Source organism: Simochromis diagramma, unplaced genomic scaffold, assembly GCF_900408965.1.
Source record: "Simochromis diagramma unplaced genomic scaffold, fSimDia1.1 OVJJ01000293.1, whole genome shotgun sequence".
NCBI classification, from domain to species: domain Eukaryota; kingdom Metazoa; phylum Chordata; class Actinopteri; order Cichliformes; family Cichlidae; genus Simochromis; species Simochromis diagramma.
Genome location: NW_024386801.1, coordinates 12,717,510 through 12,738,460, shown reverse-complemented (window position 1 = coordinate 12,738,460; position 20,951 = coordinate 12,717,510). Strand labels below are relative to the sequence as shown.

General features: G+C 39.6%; 1 protein-coding gene across 4 annotated transcripts; it reads right to left on the bottom strand.

Moving 5' to 3' along the window:
- Nucleotides 1-60: 60 nt before the first annotated feature.
- On the bottom strand, nt 61-20,151 carry ano5a (anoctamin 5a). Of its 4 annotated transcripts, none has more exons than XM_040026920.1 (22): nt 19,838-20,151; nt 17,298-17,365; nt 16,633-16,770; nt 16,298-16,339; nt 13,052-13,159; nt 11,156-11,224; nt 9,762-10,046; nt 9,458-9,577; nt 9,211-9,326; nt 8,558-8,692; nt 8,354-8,459; nt 8,161-8,221; nt 7,400-7,551; nt 7,031-7,111; nt 5,854-6,082; nt 5,560-5,735; nt 5,347-5,444; nt 3,814-3,944; nt 3,351-3,556; nt 3,067-3,260; nt 2,154-2,259; nt 61-2,058 (listed from the first exon to the last, which is right to left on the bottom strand). In XM_040026920.1, exons 1-22 carry the CDS (start codon nt 19,905-19,907, stop codon nt 1,828-1,830), a joined length of 2,922 nt encoding a protein of 973 aa, XP_039882854.1. In that variant the 5' UTR covers nt 19,908-20,151; the 3' UTR covers nt 61-1,827. The 4 variants fall into 4 exon arrangements, with proteins under 4 accessions (XP_039882854.1, XP_039882855.1, XP_039882856.1 ...); XM_040026921.1 differs by lacking the exon at nt 7,031-7,111 and adding an exon at nt 6,604-6,678 and having other exon boundaries at nt 19,838-20,148; XM_040026922.1 differs by lacking the exons at nt 16,298-16,339; nt 16,633-16,770 and having other exon boundaries at nt 19,838-20,145.
- Between the last annotated feature and the right edge of the window lie 800 nt (nt 20,152-20,951).

Below are 20,951 nucleotides of genomic sequence, written 5' to 3'. Positions count from 1 at the left end.
CTCGGCACAAGAGCTGCTGGTCGGCAGCGTCGGTCCAAACGTGTCAAACAAATGCTCAAGTTTAATTAGTACTTTCTTTATTTTTTTGGTACATTACACATTTTGGATATAGGACTGGTTTACAAAAATAACATAAGAAAATAGAAAAAACAAATTTAAACTATAAGGAAACAGTAAACTCCTTCACCTTTTTCTGTAAGCGTGGACATTTGACCTATTATAGCAAAACAAATGAAATACAGGAGGGAAGAAAGTGAGCATGAAAGATAAATAAAGGGGAATTACACACAAAAGGGAAAGTACTAGATGCATTAAGGCATTAACAGGCACTGGTTCAACTAGGAAGACAAAATAAGTAAGGCAAAATGTAACAGTAAGGTGGTCACAGGTAAATACACCTCAAACAGAGTCTACAGCACAACCAGTCAGCTACTTAAATTCAAATACTTCAGAAACAGATATTTCTCATGTCTCTATATAACCACATAATGTGAAATGTCCTTCATATCATCTCTAATCTTCTTGTTAACATTTAAAAGAACATTGAACTCCTTACCTACAGCACGACTCCTGTTCCATTTAAAGGAACAGTTACTCGCACACACTTCAAAACACTGCTCATGAATCTGTAGTGTCATGACAAGAATTACACTGACATGTTTATATCTCGGTAGTCATGTTTCATTAAGTGCTTTGTGCAAAAAAAAACAAAAAAAACAACAACAACCAAAAAACAAAATGTTTGTCTTTCCTTCTCTACAAAGACACTGCTGAGGAAGCCAGAAGCACAAGAAGGTGGTGATGGCTGATGTGCTTTGTGTAATGGAGCAAACATAGTTCAGTAGGTGAGGGCCGGCTTTCATTAGCTCTGTGTTGGTAAACATAGGCACATTAAAAAGGGATCTCTTCACTCCCATCTCCAAGAATGGGGCGGACTGTCAACATTCAACATGCACCAGCTGCTGCTTCTGTGGCTGAAAAACTGGCCACTGCAGGACAAAATCTGTCCTTCACCACAGCAGTAACAGCAGCACAGCGTTCCGTTCATTTAAAGAAAAAAACACAAAGTAGCTACTTCACATGTCAGGTTTGGGCCTGCAGAAACTGTCGAGGCCAATGTGAGCATATAGCAAAAAATGTGCCTGGGCCTCCTAACTGCCAGTGGCGTGAAGAACAGGAAAGGTTTTGTTAAAGTTGTGCTGCGACCTTGATGCAGAGAAATAAACAATGCTCACAGTAAAAACAGAAACAAACAAACAATAGAGCTGAACGTGAATTTCTATTGTGTGGCTCTACAAAGCTGCACATACAGTAAAAAATGTTCAAGAATAAGCAAACTCTGCCTTAAAACTACATTAGTTATCATTTGACTGACACACCAATGACAACATATGCTTTACACATTAAGGCATCGAATCTTTGGTTACTCATAGTGGCACTTAACAATAAATAGGCTTGTATTTAGAACATAAGAAAGCTCTCTGGTTGACACACAGTGTATAAGATTTTGTCTTTCCCTAAACCAAATTTGTGATCATCCTCAACACCACAATTAGAACACAGAGAGTGAGAAATCATAAATATGCAACAGACGTTTAAAGTCAAGTGTCTCAAACTTTCAGCATGCATGGAGACTTGGTCTTTCACCTGTGTGATCTTCTGCTATTGCTTGATTAGCAGAAGAGGGATGGCTGTGAGTAAAGAACAAGAGGTCTAGCACTTTAGCAAGTGTTATGGCATTGCAGCAAACTGGTGGTCAGTATCAGAAAACACAAGCAGGGAAATCTATGTCACTGTGTTCGACTGACTGACCAGCAGCTTGCTGGGCTAGAGGCACTCTGATAGCACCTCATGTTTGGATAAAGATGGGTAGATCATGGGTGTGCAGGTGCACTCATTGTTGCTGTTCTGGCTGAGCTGGATCTTCAATTTCTCCACTTCATAGTTGTGGAGGTACTCCTGGACCAGGTAGCGCTCTCTCTTTACTCGAGCCCTCACGTCAGATGGAACATCAGGAATCATCCAGGCCACAAAGAACTTGACCATAAACACAACATGCTGCAGAGGAAGAGGACACAATCAGTGAAATAAGACCAGGTCGAGAAGAAGCTTAAAAATGTGAAGCTTAAAAGGTCATTAAGTGCTGGTATTACCTCCATGATGATGATGAAAGCCAGCTTGGCAGCCAAAATATGCCAGAACTGCATGTTGTGTTCGTACCTCTTCTTATCGTCAGGAGGATAGCGGTAATCGCGATACCTGCAGAGCAGCAACACATCACGTATTTCGATTTCTTGCAGATTTTTAAACAAACTGTGATTCCCAATTCAAGATTATTTATTGTTATTCACAAAGGAGAATTGTCACACTAACCTCCAGCTTTATATTGTTATACTTTAACTCTCAAAAAAAAAAAAAAAGCTTTTTGTGCAGCACTTTAGTTCATTTACTGATTAAAACACATTGTTTTAGCTTCTTTACCTTAAAAACCACATTCTCTTTAGGCCAACTTTGATCTGACTGGCTGCCAGAGTGCTGCACTGTAGATGACCATATAAATGATATCTGCCGTCTATGAAATTACACAGAGTCAGGAGTAGAAAAAAACCTTTCCAAGCCTGGTGTTTAGAGCAGCATAACATCTGACTTTTTGCTCACAGGAGTTACTTGTATATAAACTCAACTCAATATTTGGCCATCTTAAATGTCACTAATGTTCATTATTGTCCCACCATATATCTATATATCTATCTATAGATATATAGATATAGATAGATATAAGAAAAATAAGAAAAAAAGAAGAATTAAATAATATTATGGTACAAAGAAGCAGATCACATTACGCATTTTCAAGAATTAAAGGCCCTGCATACCAGCAGGTGTCTTGTATTACTGTCTAAATACAGTCAATACTAACATATCACGGGTATTTTGGTAATATTTCTGCAATGTGACTCAACTTTAATTTTAGTAAAATAATTGTAATATTTGAATATATAGATTACACAAAAGTCAAAAGACAATATAGCCACAGTCCTGCTCTCTCCATCTCGTAATTACACACACCTGCATGTTGTGATACTGCTGTTGAACCAGGATGGATATTCCTCAGGCCTTTCTTCTAGGGAGAACTGAGAGATGTTAAACACTGACAGGCTGTTGTTTATGTAGCCTTTCATATTCAGCTCATCGTGTGTACGGTAGGCATACATGTACACTAGCCGTGGGATCATATCAGAGGTGAAGGCCACGATGAATGCCTATAACAAGCAAAGAAATTATGTTAGTCTGTTTAGTTAAATAAACATAATGTGTCTGCCAAAACATTTTGAAGTAAGACCAGCACTCACATTTGTGACTACAGAGAGTACGGCCATCCCACCAAGGATTTCCTCCCAGGCTCCTATGCTGTGGGCCTTGGCTGCTACAGGGCGTCTGAACTGCGTCGTGAGCTTCCAGGCATCCACTCTAACCTCAATGATGTTGTTGATAAGTGCCAGCAGGGGTGCCAAGGGAAAGGAGGCAACGAACAGTGTGATGAAACCAAACTGGATCACTGAGACACAGAGAGGAATGAAAATGGTAAGAGACACAAATGAAACAGCACCATCTGCAGGATGACGTGGATCACTCCAGTCCACCAATCAATCCATACATCCACCCTATTCTTTTACTGAAGGTGAATATATATTTTGTAGAGCTCAGCTTCTTGTTGAGGTCAATACTAACACATCACTGGTATAATAGTAATATTTCTCAATAATGTGTCATTAGTAATGTGTGTAATAGTCTGACTGTGTACTGGATCTTTACCCATTTCCAGGTATTCATAGAAGAGGCCTAGTTGCCCAAAGCCCTGCAGGTCGTAGTCCTGCTCCCAGCGGCTGTACAGACTCTCCGGGTGACTTCGTGCCTTCCTGCTGCCCCACCAGTTCATCAGCCACCTATGCGACACAAGGGGGCGATAGAGTGCTATTAGGAAAAAGTAATCCCTTTCACACAGCCAAATTGGAGGTTGTATTGAACCACAAACAATGGTGGTGAGGAGAGAACTATATTTCTCGAAGTTTCATACAGTACACATATGATTACACTGCAAGGAGCTGAGGTTGTAAATACGTTTTAATATCCGGAGCTCACTTTGGACTCTACAATAACATTTAAGCATCATGGTAAAAACTTGTCCAGCATTATAAAATGTAACCTACAGAATTTCAAGCAAATCAGACCACTCTTATGCTGACAACACCCAGATTTATCTTCGGCTCAATAGAAACATCTCCACTCTCATGGAATCTTTATTCAAATGCCTTGACGAAGTTAAAACCCGGATGGTCTCAAATTTTCTTACCTTTAATGAGGACAAAACTGAAGTAATTATTTTTGGACTAAGCTGTAACTTTAATGGCCCAGATTTAGATTTTTGTAACTTATTAAAACACACGTTAAAAAACCTGGGGGTTTTCTTGGATAACAAACTTACATTTGAGAAACAACTTAATTCAGTTGTTCAGAGGTCCTTTTTTAAACTAAGGCTCTTATCCAAGGCTCTCCTCTCTTCACTGGCTTCCAGTGAGTTTTAGAATTAAATTTAAAATCTTACTTTTAACTTATAAACTGCTAAATGGCCAAGCACCAGACTATTTGTCTGACCTTTTGCAGCTTTATACACCCTCTACAGCCCTTCGATCAAGTGGTCATTTGCTCCTTACCTTACACAAGTCTAGAATGGTTCATAGAGGGGGATCAGGCATTTGCAGTTGTGGTGCTGAAAATGTGGAACGATCTAACCCTCCACATTAGAAAGGCCCCAACTGTTACTCTTTTTAAATCCCATCTTAAACATATTTTTTCTCGCTGGCTTTCTATCCTGTACAAGAGTTACCAATTTTTTATTTGAATTTTCTTACCTGTTTGATGATGTTAATGTTATTGTTTAATTATTACTTTTTACAGCACTTTGGTCAACTGTCTGTTGTTATTAAATGTGCTTTATAAATAAGTGAAATAAAAATAAATAGTCATGTAAAAATGTTTTTCTCTTTATTTGAATCATGTAATAGTAACAATCTTTTTTAGGTTAAAATCACAGCACAGTTCACACATCAAATTCTGCACCAGCTCTTGAGTACTATTTAGTGGATTTATGTTGACATTACTTTGTGTACTTTGTTGAGCCAAATTGCAAACTGGTTAGGTAAGATAAAGATTAAAAAAAGTTCTTATTTGGAGAGATCACTCTAAGCATCGAGGCTACATTTACAGTGGCCCCACCACCGCAGATTACAAGCCATTTATTGTGGATGCCGATGAACCGCGTACTTGCATGTATTTGTTTGTACTTACGGAACGAGAGCTTCTTGGATGTTGCCCCACACCTGTTTACCAGTCATCACTATCACCAGCTGGGTGGTCAGCTCAATCAGACAGCCACCAGGTTCACACTGAGTGCCCACAGGTCGAGGTAGAAAAGAGATGGAAAAGAGCAAACATTGACAAAAATTCAGGCCGAAGCTCAAAAACCAGTATGATTCTATATAACGTAGATATATCTGGTACCTCTTCATTCCTCAGTTTGCTGCTTCCAAACATATAGGTATAATTTCCAGGATAGCCAACAAACTTTCCCTTAAAGAAGGCCACGTAGAAGCAGGAAGAGTAATAGTTGACAAACTGGAAGAGGAACATCTTCACTGTCAGTTTGTTCTCATACTCCACGTGGGTCTTTGGAATTTCTATAAAACAGTAAACATTTGTTTTTAATACACTTCCACATTTTATCAGTCAAAAACTTTGATGATGTAAACTGACGTGTGGACATATAGACACAGAAAACCTGCTGTGGCCCCTCACCCATGTCAGTGATCTTAATAGCCACTCTCTCATACAAGAGGTTGAGGATCATGATGATAACAAAGTTGATGCAAGAGGCAGTGACAGAAGTGGCCAGCTGTGGGGTGACGTAGGGGGCAACCACGTCCAGGTTGGTGGCGGTATTGTTCTTCATGATGCTAGCAAAGGATGCGTATACCGCTAAGCGGTATGCTATGACCCCAATGATGCAGGCAATGATCAATGAGATCTTCAGGACAGAGAAAACATGAAAGCAAAATGAAAGACAACTACAACATGGCACCGGAAAATCAAAAGATAGAACTGGAGTGAGAACACCAAACGAATCATGCAGACATCTTTGCAAAGAGCGAGAGCTCGTTTTTCCACAAAGCGGGACATGTTAGTATTAAATGTCAAACTTGAAGTGTGCACACATGCCTCTTGGAAAAAAGTCAGGCCATATTCTTCTCATTAGCTCAGTGACATATTACAGGGCTTTACAAACAAAAATACAACAGTAATGAGGTTTGGACCAGTATGGACCAGTATGTATAAACTTTCAATGGCTCACAGTTCAAACAAAGTGAAACTGTAACAGCCTGAGCTCCCAACTTGTCTTTAGGGCTCATTTTACACATACTAGCCTTGGTAATAACATATTAATGATTATAATGAACAGTTTCTTGGCGGTAAGGACAAATGACATCAGGTTGATGCACAGATGGAAAGATGGAAACAGATAAATTGTACCAAAGATACTATGCTCACCCACAACAGGACGGTAGCTCCAGACAGGCATATGCGTGCACACTTGCTTGTTATGGGTAAGTAAGGCTCCATTTCCTAAATTATAAGCAAGCAAAGCACGGACACAGAGGTCAGTCACCCTTTGTTATATCCTGAAAAGGAGCTCTAAAAGGCCACGTTCCTTGAATTACCTGAACCCTCACTAGTGAAGCAGAGCTAGTAATTGTAATTGTATTAGCCTGAGTCCAATTCTTTCATTGAGTGATTTTCTGCTCTCAAAAACCTCCAACAGAATAATCCACCAGCAGACAATCAGTAAATGTGGTGGAGAAGGAAACCCGTGCCTCTGAGTCTTTCCAGAAATATCTGTTATCTACAAACTACATCACACCAAAGCCTTCTCCTCATCAAGCTGGCATTTCACGTTGAGTACCCCTCCCCCCCTTACCCAGAGGATCACGCTGGCCCAGCACAGAAACAATTTTCCCATTACATCTGTAGCAGTCCTTTCAAGAACCCACTCTGATTCCTAAAGACGAGCAGGATGTGGTCATGGCAAATTATAGAACTCTCGTAAATTCTGTGTCACAGCCGCTAATAATTTAGCTAAATAACTATGTTCTCAAAGAGTTTTGATTTAAGCCATGAAAGCACCTCATAAATGAGTGCAACCAGTTTATAAACAATTAATACAAGGGGGTTTGAAATGTGTCATCAAGTCCTACCATTCAGGACACTTTGCCTGGCAAAACCTTGTGTGGCTTTATATCACAACAGGATTATACAGGATATTAGTGTTTCATGAGCACACAAACACCTGAGTGATGCGGTTCAGCTTGCGGTTGGTGCACTTGGTCTCATACTCTGGCCGAAGCTGCAGCTGTTGTTGCTCCTCCTCAAAGTCAACCAGATCCCACTCGTACTCCAGACGCGCCTGCCGCCTCTTCCAGAACTCCAGAAACAGCGTCACTGCAGAGACGTACCAACGTCACACAAACTTATTTCAAATTAATTGAATCAACTAAGAATATTGCCTGGCTTGCAAAGGCATTTTTTTTTAAGTTTTGCTTACTGCTTTGACAACTCATTACATGTGGTGTAAAACTGCTCATTTTAGACCTAAAAATTCTGACTAAAAGTTTTTTGACACGTTCTTTAAATTCAGAAAAGTTAGCAGCTAGCAGCTATTTTCATTCATGAAGCCAGGGCAGTGAGCAATAAACAAGTCCCGTCCTAGACAAGTGGCATGTAACAGGAGACAAGTTCTTCCTCACTGAAAATACCCCACATGGTTTTAGCTGCTTGCCGCCCAGGTGGAGCACACAGAAGGCAGGACATGATGACATGCATGAACTCACTGTGAAGTCTCTGGACAGTTACCTGCTTTATTCTCACGTGAGCACAGCTGCACATCACCCAGCTTTGTGTTCTCACATACAACTACACTAGCTAAAAAGTTTAGGGCTGCAGTCCAAGCATGTAAATTATTTAACAGTTATTCTGAACGACTGATAATCCCACTAGGTGGAGCACTGGACTTAAAAATGCTAAAAGCAGAGAAGCGACACATTTACTCACCCCAAATCCCCATGAATATGGCAAAAAACACAGTTGCCACATTGTCAAATAGGTGTGATTGCTGAAAGAGAACATGTTAAAGAAAAAGTGAGGTAACTGAGAACTGATTTGATGACATTAAGCTGCATTCGCTCTTTAAATGTCACATATTGTGGGTAGAAGATGAATCATGATAAGTACAACAATTACTCACCCACGAGGAGTTGCATGTTATGTTGAGTCTCCAGTAGGTACACTTTTGGTCGCAAAGTGGACACATGACAATATTGCCTCCGATTTCCTCACTACATATTTCTTTACTGTAGAGGAAACACAGGATATTTTAAATGAAAGAGATGATTATATTATTAACATAAAAAAACTAATGATGTCATTGAATCTGATGATAAAAACTCACCTCCATTCATTGTCATCGTATGTCAGGAATCCATAAACGAAACAAATTGTCCCAACTACAGCAGCGAAGAACAGCATCTCAGTGTAGAAACCCAGCCACGCAAAATAAATACCTATCTTTTCTCCATAATATTTCCTGTTGAAAGTTGAAAAACAGTAATTATTGCATTCATTCTGATGTCAGATTGGATAATGAGTATTTCTGCTTAGTGTGTATCCAAAGAAAACACTGTTTTTGAAAAAAACTCATTGAACAAATGATAAAACAAATGAGGTTAATCTGTAGAAAGAAATTGAAAACGTATTGAAAGATAAGAAATATTTAAAAAGGGTTTGGAGACCCTTTTAACTTTGTAAACAACCAATCAAACAGAAAGCTGGTCTCAATTATTGCTTATTTTAACCCACATAGTGTTTAATGTTTCTGTGCAGCTTTTATGGATTTTGAATGAACAAAATTCCCAACACCTGCACTCTTTTTAAAAAGAAACAAGAGCTGTTTGGCTGTGCATTAAATTATCAATAATAGGCACATTTTTTGCTTGCTTCCTTTTTGTTTGTGTATTCCCTTCTTTACTGTGAATTAATTTTTTGAACATATTAAACCAGATATTTTAAGAAAGCAAAGACAAGTACTTTGTGTTGAGGGCTTACCTCACAAGATTGAGGGGCTGCTCCTTGAAGAAACAAAAGAATTTGGCCCAGTATTTGTAGAGACTGAATCTTTCACTTTCGCAGTTGGGATCCTTTGACTTTGTCCAGTACCTTGACTGAAGACACACAGAAGACACAGATCACTGTCATTCATTGTATGAATAGATGTTACTATTCAAGAACAACAGGCGTATATCCCACTAAAAAATGATTAAGAAATGTCTAAACTGGAGTAGAAAAAACTCACATCATGCAGAGGAAAGGCAGCAGTGTAGGTCCCATTGTTGAGCAACCTCTTGATTCCCTTCTTGTCTCTATCCCCACATTCATCCTTAAAGTATGGACAGCGTGCCAGGATATAGTAGACCTGTTCATGAAGACAGAAACAAAATAAATTGGTCTTATAAAACATAACCTTCTATGCTGGAAGGTTAGTTACTCAAATAACTCTGTTGGAAAAATGTTATTGTTGCATTTTTGAACCTAATTCAGTTCTGAATGCCAGAATATTTTTAGAACTTCAAGGTGACAAACAAGATAAGCGTGCTTACGATCCTGTTGCGAGTAGAAGGAGGGAAGAACGTCTCTTTGTCTTCGATAAGGAAGAAGTCAGACTTGCTCTTGTTGAATGGAGCTGTGAAATAGTCTGGCTCAGGGTTCATGATGTGCCCCGGCAGACGGAAAGGCGTCGACAGCCAGTTCATGGGGATCTCGCTGTTGTCTGGGATATCGTTGACCTTGAAAGGAACCTTGATTTTCAGCACATCTGCGTATGTGGCCAGTACTTCCCACGGAGCATGGATCTTGACAAAATAAGTCTTTCCATCCTCTGACTCCTGATAATAATGACAGTAAGTAATATTAGCACTGTGTTTGTGGTGTATAGAAATGTATATTACAGTATAATGAGTGTAAAAAAAAAAAAAAAAAAGGATATCGCTGAAAAGTGACAGGTTTTATATCTATAGCCCTTAGTTTGTTCACTAAATAGCATTAAGGTCTTATGACATATTGTGAGTGATCAAAAAGCAAAACAATCTGGGAATCTGCCCAAAACAAAACAACTTTTGTTGTAGATATCATCTTTTCGTCTAAATGGTTTTCAGTGCAAGTGTGTGTTTTTAGATCACTCCGTACAAGTCCCCTCAAACTTATCCCTTTAAAGTCATTCTGCCTCTTTTGTAGCGTGTGAACTTGATTCTCATTTTCAAAAAGTGGATGAGATTGCAGTGAACCAAATGTGGGGAGCAGCCGACATTTTAAGTGAAAAAACTCAGCGTGAACTTAGCACACACTGGTACACACCACACTTCAGGTGGTTTCCCTGAATGCTGTCCCTGATAGTATGTCCATAATCGCACTCTCTGGACAAACTCAAGGTTCAAAGCCCCCTGAATGATGAGCAAATACCTGATCCTACTTTTCACTTAATATGCTGCTTTCAAGCTTGTAAGCTTTGGACATCTTGATTGAAAACAGCTGGTTATAGACAGAGACCCAGCTCTCACAGTTTATAACCGTCTACAATAAATTTGGGTGTATTTGATGCACAAGTTTATGTCTGTCCTCTGTGCATGTTTATCGCAGCCTGCACAGTGCAGTTGGTCATAATGGGACTTCCAGTGAGCCATGCTGGACGGAGTTTGGACAGGACAAAGAGATGATCTTGAACAGAAAATGGCCATATTTACATCAGGTGAAGTTATTGATTTTTATGGACGCGTGGACAGAGCTTTTTGATCACACCGTGAACAACACACAATTGGATTGTGTTTATCAGCACATTCGCCGTATAAGCAAAAGATCCCTGGAAGAATCCCTGGAGCAGACACAAATCCCCTTTGGGTTGTGCAAGGTGTACACACTCTGACGACTCATTAATGCGGAGCTACCCACTGTGGTGACCCCTTGTGAATAAGAGCGCAGCCGAAAGTAGGTAGCTTACAGTTTTATCTTCTGTCTCCAGCTCCAGGCCGACTTTCTGTAAGTTGGATTCATACACCCTCCTCCTTTCCTAAAGCAGTAGAAGAAGAAAACGGCAATACACATGGACAAAATATTACCACAAAGCCAGTGTAGGGAATATTTGTATACTATTAGAAGTAATGATAAAATATGTCCTCATCTACATAACAAGTGAAATAACAAAAGCCGAATAATTTAAGTATGTTGAGCCAAAAGCAAAATATAAGCAGAAAATAATACATTATAAAATAATAATGAGAGAAAGAGGCTCATATGTGCAACATTAAGAGGAAAATCATGGAAACATGGTAAGTAAAAAAGACACAAGTGCTACAAAACAGCTACAAAAGTGATATATAAACCAAGGAGGACAAGGAAGTATCAGTTACCAGAAAGAACAGGTAGTGAAAATAAGCTAACAGTAACATGACAAAAACTTTCACAGTATATGACACTTAGGTTTAATGTATCAGAAATCCTCTTGTAGAAAATAACTATCTGAATCACTGCAGAAAAAACTGACAAAAATTGAATAAATAAATCCGCCTTGTTAGAACTGAATTTTAGAGTCACGTTTAACAATGCATGCGGATAACACACAGGAACTGGCCTCCGGTTTACCCTTCCTCATACAGTGGAAAAAATTAGTGGTTTCCTGACCAGGCAGGAGGGTTAACTGTTGACTCACCGACTGAGGCCGTAAGCAAAACTGGGAGTCAGCTGTGGAGTGTTGACACTCACACGTAAAGCTAGCAGCTCAGTGTGAAACAATGAAAGCCTTTCAGCACTCAACAGGTGACAAAGCAGAGTTATTATATCTTTGAATTTTTAATTTCTTTTTATTTGTACATCATTAATTCAGTTTAGTTTCAGTTAGCCTGCACAGTGGGCCTGTTCTTTTCAATTTAGTTTTTAGTGCAGGAAATGTTTTAATATTTATGAATTTCAGTGTTAGCTTTGGTTTTACATTAAAAACATTATTGTATTTGACAGATGCAAGATATATGAAAAAGTGTTAAAAAAAATAAATGTGACATCCCAGTCTCAATAAACCTATGAAGCAACACTGCCTCAGACTAGTTATGCTGACAAATTTCAACCACACGGACTAAAAAAGATAAATGTAAAGATATTTCCTGCATATTTTTTTTTGTTAAGATGTTTTGCAGGTAAATATTTATTTTGATTTCAGTTTTAGTTAACTATAATAATCCTGGAGACAAAACCAATTAAATTAAATACAGTTTTATTTACACTAAAATACAACAAAAGTTGCCTCAAAGCACTTTATATTGTAAGAAGTAGGAAGGAAGTGGGAAGGAAGAACTCCCTTTTAACAGGAAGAAACCTCCAGCAGAACCTGGGTCAGAGAGGGGCCGCCATTTAACTGGACTGGCTATCGGTGAGGGAAGAGAGACAGGCCACAGACAAAAACCACAAAAATAAATAAATAAAACAGGCCACTAACCATATGGACTTACTTTAAAAACAAATTATTTTTATAAAAAAAAAAAAAAAAAAGACTTGAGAATGGATTTACATGTCAAAGTCACCTTATTAGAAAATACCTTGACAGGATTATTAACAGCTGACAGCAAAAGTCTTCCTAGCTTTGTCTGTTTTGTGGTATTTATGGTATGCTGTAGAGTCACAGGAACCCACAGGATATCCTGTATGAGCCACCTCGGACTGTTAAAATCTAACAGTGGAAATAACGTCAACATTTAAACTGCGCTAAGATATATTGAGTGCAATTGTATGGGACTCTTTTCAGTTGTACATACAACTGTAACAGCATTGTATACGCAAAACATGAAAAAAATAAGTTAGTCCAGTTAGTGATAACTGAAAAAAAATGTGATTGAAAATGTCTTACCTGTTTCCTTTGATCATCTTTATCGTCAATATAGGACAGAACAAAATCGATCCTGCGCACTCCATCACGGAAGAACACGGAGTCCTTACTGTATTTTTGCTTGTCAATCTAGAACGAGACAACACAAAGGAGGTGAGATTTTAAACACACATAAATAGACAGGGACTGATATTTTGCAGTCACCACAGCAGACCAGAAAGTCAAGCTTTGCATCTAGTAGCTAATGCAAAAAATGCAAAATACTGATAATTATCACTCAAAACACAAACAACATGCCAAATGGAGGGTAGCTTCTTTGATGTTTATTGTTTGTTGTCTGTTTTTAAGTCATACTGAACAAGACGATAAACCTGTTATATCATAGGGCGAAACTAAAACAGATATCGAAGATCAAAACTAGCCATACTGACTTAAGGCTCCAACATTGCTGCAATTTAATAATCTGTTTTTCTGTAATCAGCACTGACCTCCAAAGAAATTCCAAGTATGTGTATCAGCCCCACAGAGGCAGTTGCTTAGCAAGCTACAAAAACTGGACCGCAAAGGAGTGCTTAAGGAGAGGACCCATGACTGGTTGCTGCTTCAGCTGTTCAGAAAGCTAAAAATAACTATGTACAGTGTGTTTCTCTCTGCCACATTACAGCAGCAGTAGGACTGCAGGCAATACACAGAACCATTAAGCAAAATAAAAACTGTAATATCCATTTCAGGCACATATTTGGCTAGTGTCTTTGCCCCGTCCCATCACGGCAACACTCTGGAGGAAGGGAGGAAAGGAAGTGCACTTTACCTTCATGGTCCACTCCCTTTACCGTTACGATGCAGCAGCAAACAGGCCAGCTGCCTGATAGAGCTAAACTGCTTTACTCCTGGGAGTAGAGTCCAGGCCAGCAAGCACTGCCTTTCTGACCCTCACTCCACTGATCCCCATCCAAACGGGAGCCAACCAGTCCACTCACCTCCCAGGACAATCCCTCACTTCTTGCTCAGTCATCCATAAAAGCAAGAGGAGGGATACTGGGAGAGAAACACAGCACAGTCCTAGAAATGACATCAGCAGAGGGGTAGCATAGCTGCCGCCAGCTAGCTAATCTAATCAGAGCACAGCATCAGGAAAGGGGGGAGGTAATGTGACTGAACTGTATATCTGTCCCTCAAATTACATCATCTCAAGTTTTCTTGGTGCAAAAGTCAAACAGTTACATGAAGAAATCTTTTCTACAAAGGGTGATAAGGGGGAGATAAAGAAAACCAAAACTGGTAGCTACTGTGTAGCCTTGGGTCAACAGCCTCAGACAACTTGCACAATTCAGCTACAAAAATATACTTTAAATGCTTCAGCTCCACAGCTGTCTCTACCACCCTGTCTGGCCACTGAACTACGTGTTCAACGTGTACAGCTTGTCGTTTCCAACACCGTCACAGTCTCTTATTCCAAATTATGCATACGTTCAAACTGCTGGTCTACACTGCCTCCCAGCCTGGACTGGAACGTGCTGACCAATGCAGGGTGGTACTTTCTGTAACTGGGATGTTGCTACAGAAACTCTCTAATTTACAGTAATTACAGATCAGCCATATGGAATTGGCGCATCAGCTGGGACGTGCCCCTGCTCAGAGCCACAGACTTCTATACATTTGTGAACTAACCCCTAACTACTGGGCGTTTCGACGTGTCCCTTTTATCTTAATGGTGAAGGGTAAATGTAGAATATGGTGTAACACAAGAAGTCTTCCAATTTCAGGGGGTAGAAAAGTAAGTGGAAATTTTTAACTTACTTTCAAGGTACTATTTTTTTTGTGGAGGAATAATTTTAACCATGAATTCTTATTTTCAGGTCACTTAATTAGTTTGGAATACACAGGAGTTGCTGAACATACTTTAGTTGATATTGAAACGTAATTGTGTTATTTTTACTTTTTATTTCTTTATTAAGTTATTTGAAACATTAAGAGGAAGTAGGAGACCAGCAGAGAATGTTACTCCTATGCTGTCCAAACCAAAGTATGTTTTAGGTTATGGTGTATATCAACTTCAGTGATGACTCATCTGACAAAGAACACGCCCCCGTCTATCCTCAGTCTGTGTTTTTAATCCACCTTCTCTAATGCACTTTGATTTTAGTACCACTCAATCTAACATCCAGGCGGTGTATTAGCTATATTGTTTAAAGTACTTTAGGTGCCCCTTTTTTCACAGGAGAATGTAGATGGTGACTGCTGTATCACTGTAATGGCTTCTCTGCTTGCAATAAAAGCATCGCAATCTGCATGTTTGTTCTGAAACATGCACTTTTGTGCAGAGCTAGATGTCCAGCTGGATCTCCAGATTTGCAGAAAATTACATCTTGTTTAGCGGCATAATACAAGTATGCACATAAACCAAACCTCTTGAAGAGTTACATGTAGTTTAAACAGTGTTGTCTGCAGTGAAACAAGATTTCTATCCCTGTAATGACTACAGAGCCAGTTTATACATGTGCTGCCTTTAAAACTCCTTGATGTGACCTTATGCTCAGCTAAATTGTAGTCCTAGAATGTAATGTTCTTTTTTACCCTGCTCTGAATAAAAGGTCACACTTTTCATTAACATGGGTTGCACAGTGTTTAAACAAGGCCATATTGAAGAGGATTCAAAGGCAGAAGCCTTCAGTACAGTATATGGTTAGCCACACCACAGTGCAGTCCTGTCATGAGCAAAGGGTAGGGCCATGATTACAACATATACAGTTCTGTACCACACACACACACACACACACACACACACACACACACACACACACACACACACACACACACACACACACACACACACACACACACAAAAGAGTTAGGCAGGTGGAAATCTGCATGTGCAGCTTCTATTATGCTGTGGCACATGGTTGGGTTGTTGCTCTCTTAGTGAGGCCAACAATAATCACAGGTGAGAACAAAGCAAGAGAAAAGGCCTTTTTCACCTTTAATGAACTCTCACGATACATCAACACGCACAACAGCATGTTTCCATTTCTCGCAGCAGGCAAAACAAAACATGCCTTCAAAAAGCCAACATCAGCTCTCTACCAAGAAATGCTTATTGATTTCTCCGATGTCCAGGTTTAATAGCCTGAATGTCCAATACTGCTAGAGAAACTCGACCATGAGCATACACTCTGAGCAGCAGGTAGGAGATAATGGGTGGCTGGTAGTCACACATATAGCGTACATTTCTGCATCATAACACAAGCCTGTTTTACCATGCCATACCCTGGAACGAAACTTCAGGAATAGGGCCCGTTTTCTCGAAAACTGTGGAGGAACCGAGTGCACAGTGAGAGAAAGCCTGACAAAACGATTCAAAACAAAATTCAACAGCATACCGCTAAAACAGAAGCAGCACCCTTTTAGAGGGGAACAGGCACTTCATGCTTACATTACATCTACATACATTTACAGATTATGTCCAAAAACACTTCATACATGAAGATTCAGGCACAATCACAGTCAGTTAGATGTTTGAGGCTCAGAGATATGAGACACAACAGAGACATGAAGACACAGACACAAGCAACAGCGACCTATGCCCCTGACTGGTGTCTTACCCCAGTTAAAGCATTGATTTGCTCTATGGTCTGAGGCTCAAACTGTGGACTGTCGCTGTGGTCAGAGGGAGCCAGCGAGGCCAGGCTGTTGTTGAGAGACTCACAGCTCTCTACACGCACATCGGGCGTTAAAGCAAACTTTAATTAGAGTATGAAAGGGGAGAATACATGAGTATTAGAGTTATACCTAACTCTCTTCTGCCATTTGTATGTTGTGAAACAACAGCATGAATGGACTGAAAAGATGGAAGTAAACTTAGTACAGTTATCTGTAGTATTATACACGCAAAATAAACTGCTTTGGTGGGTAGGTAAAAAAAAAAAAAGAAGTGGATAAAGAGCAGGAAGGAAATCTTGATTAATCTTTGTAATTATACACAATATGCTTCCTGCAACCACGATTATAGGCAGGGAGCTGAATGTGAAGCTTGGACCTTCTGCTCCATAAATCTGCCTGCAAAAGGCTTTTTTTCCATAACTTTAAATAGCAGGTACTGCAAAACAACTAAAGCACCTACAATCATAAAAAATGCAAAAAATAAGGTACCAATAATAACAATAAAAAATCCTACTTAGAATTGTTGTGAAAAGACTGTCAGTGATGGAGTTCTTGCTTTGTAGAATTGTCTGTGTGACTGAGGGCATGCTGTGAGTTTGGTTTTTACCTCCGATCGTCCCTGCTCCGGTGAACCTGTGCTGGATGATGCATGATGGTGATAGCCATTTACATCATCTGCAAGACAAAAAGATAAAACACAAAATTAAAAACACAGTTAGCAGTTAAGAGACGGCTCTCTTACCAGTGTAAAAGAATAATAAGAATCAACAAGAAAAAAGTTATCTCAGACAGCCAGGATAATGCAGAAACAACTGCCTGAATAATGACTTTGGCCCATGTTGTGGTCTATTTGTTTACAGCATTTTGTGGTCTTGTGGGGCAAACAGGGTGACTTAACAGTGAACGACGCTGCTGAGATGAATATGCACCCATTTCAGAAGTGACTGCAGGAAACATGCCCGAAAAGTCTGGAAAGCCCCCCTACAAGTCTTTTTTTTTTTTTTTTTTTTTTAAATGAACGTTGGCTACACAATAAAACTGAAACTGAGTTGTACTTCACCTACTGCTCACTGCTTGGCATGTAATTACAACTTTCCAGATCATTCTGAGAAAAGAGTTACATAAACAAATGGAAAGACAGATGAAAAAGCAAGACAAACATGGAGCCCTGCTTGCACCACTACAGCTAAAAAAATATAAAGCGAAAGGTCTCGGGCTCTGTGTCTGTGTTTTAAAATAGAAAATGTTCTAATTGATAGTTTCTCTCTCTCTCCGGTTATATTTAGTCTGGGTTCAGCACAGGAAGAGTGTCTACACAGACCTTTGTCTACATTATTAAACGCCAAGTTAACAAAGTAAAACTTGGTGGTGCAAAACTGAAATTACAAACATTTATTATAAAAGACACACTTCAAAAGTGAAATACAAACTCATTTCTCAGCTTCTGAACAACAGCTTTAAAGCCTTTCAGCTTCTCACAAAGAGAGAAGATAGTAAGTGACTTTCATTTGGATAGATTTCTTTTGCAACATATGACAACGCCTCTCAAACAGCTGAGGATATTCTTTGCACAGTTGGGCGCAAGAATGTGTGCAATATTAGCCAGTTCATTCATGCCAAGAGTCGTTTCCCACTAAATATCCTCTACAGTTGAGGCTTTGTTCAAGTGTGAGCAGCTGATCAGTGGAAATGCCACAAGGCTGCTTCCCTCCCTCTTTCTCGCTCTGTTAGCCGCACAACCATAAAGGCTCATGGGGTCAAAAACTGTATACGTTGATTATTTACACGAAAGCTACTTTGCAACACAGCGCATGCTGACAATAAATGGCAAATGAACTGCAACATCGGCGACAAATATGGTCAGGCAACAACTCCCGCCAAATCAATTTTACACCAAGCCCAAGTGTCACAACAAAAAGTCAAAACTGTAAACAACTTTCATTTGACTGATCGAGCTTCTTAGAACTGGTATAGCTGAACTCAGGTGGAGGCCATATTTTAAAGCTGTTTTTCTAGACTAAATGAACAGTTTTAGCCTCAACTCAAACTGCTACATTTTGCCCATAGTGAAAGTAGATGAGTTTGTTTGGTTTCCTCACACGCACAGGAAACCAGTAGTCACCTGCCATGTTGCAGAGGGGTTGGTTTCAGATGCACACATACACCTACTTTACAAAACGTAGCTCACGTCTTAAGACAATGCTGCTACAAAGCAGTAACGCATGTTCGTGTGAAACCCACAATCATGAACAGCTCTGTGATTTTTACATACAAACTATAAAAGACACAATCTGTACTTCTATATTGTAATAACCAAGTCATCTGTGACTACTGTGAGATATGTTTTGCTTCTGTTACAAGGTTATCTCAACAAACCATAAGCACACCACACCAAACTCACAGAGGATGACCCTGTGGTTATCACTTTCATTTCAGACTGTTTGAATGACACACTTCATTTTAATATTGTTGATAAGGTTTTCTGCATTCAGGATGATTCACCTTTTAATCATCAACACACTTTTTTTTTTTAAATATATCCCTAAATGGCAAAAAAATTAAGTAAATAAAATCCGTGTCCGGCCACTGGTTTAAAATTTACATTGGCGGGGAACAGAGATGGATTTGGGGGTTGTTGCTGGTGGATAACGTGGTTGTCTGTAAGTGACACAGTATTTCCAGTGAGCAGGCCAGCTGCCAGAGCCCAGCTGCACATAAGTCACTGTGACTTCCATTAAGAGAAAGGCAGACTGTGAGCTGGCTGGAGCCTTAAAGGGGAAATAACCAGGGTGGAAACGCTTCACAACAGTGAAGCAACGGCTACATAATTAAGTTTTAATATACCCTCTGTATAACTGACGGTGAGAGAGCTAACCAAAGAACAACTGTATTTGTCAGCTGACTTAAAGGTTACTTAAAAATGCTGGAAAAAAAACATTCTGGAAAGTTTCATTTATATTGTTAAAATATTAAAGGTCTCATATTATAGCTGTAGTTCAATTTTAGCAAGCTTGTGAACGTCTGGCGTACAGACTTGAGAATACTTAGCTCACTCCAGTAACTTCTCGGCAGGCTGAAAATCTCTCAGCTACATTTTAAACGTTGTTTTTTTACATGGCCGACCAGCGCTGGCTCTCAGCTACTTACCGCTGAAAGAGTCTGTCGGGCTCATCTCAATTAAGCTGTCTTCTCCCGTTTTCCCCGTTAATCTGTGCATCTTGAGACACTCGCGAAGCCAAGCCGTTCTAATCCGCTCTGGTCTGGACTAATATATTCCGAGCCAGGCGTGTTCTGTCTCGCCCGAACCGCTACGCTTCACAGTCCGATCCCACTTCGGGAAGCCAAACGGCTGACTCACTCGCCAGGATGCCCTCCTTCACCCACTGACCGCTCACTGGCGCATCACCACAGCCTCAAGGGAGGCCCATGAGGGAAGTGCCTCCGCGCTACTAGCCAATAGTCTTCGCCCGACGGTGAACAGACACTGCACCCAAGTGTCCACGTGCTATGTACACTGAACTAATTCAAGAAGATAGTCCAGGTGACAATATTACGCTTACCGTAGATAAAACACAAAAACAAAGAAACAAACTAATGGTAATTTAACACATTTACATTCAGTTTTTGTGTTAATAGCCTGAATCTTACCATTGTTCTTGGTAGATAGTGTTAGATTGAATTGTATGTATTTGTTAAACGTATCTCTGTGTATTTAACCTGAACTTTGCGCAATATGACCTTAACTGGTTTCTTTGTATTTTTCTAATAAAATTATTTGCACTTGTTTGTTTGTTCATGCTATTTCCCCCCAAACATGGGACCCATGTCAAAATTGCTAAAAGTTGTTGGTAAATTTAATTTTTCCAGGACTGAGCAGCAAAAGCGTATAACTCTGTGGAAGCACCTATTTTGACTGTATGGAAAATAGTTACATAATATTATTAACCTGGTTGTTTTATTAGATATATTATGTAATTCAGTTCAGTTTTATTTATATAGTGCCAAGTCACACGGAGAGTTACCTACAGGCACTTTATGCTGCAAGGTAGATCAACAATCATCAATCATAGAAACCCCTGTGATCAACCATTTTAGCGGCAATAGGAAGTAAAAAAACTCCCATTTAAGGGGAAGAAACATCCAGCAAAATCAGGCTCAGGGAGGGGCAGCCAAATAAGGGAGGAGTCACCTGATCCAGCCCTAACTATAAGCTTCCTTAAAATGCAAAGTTTTAAGTCTGATCTTAAAAGTAGAAATGGTT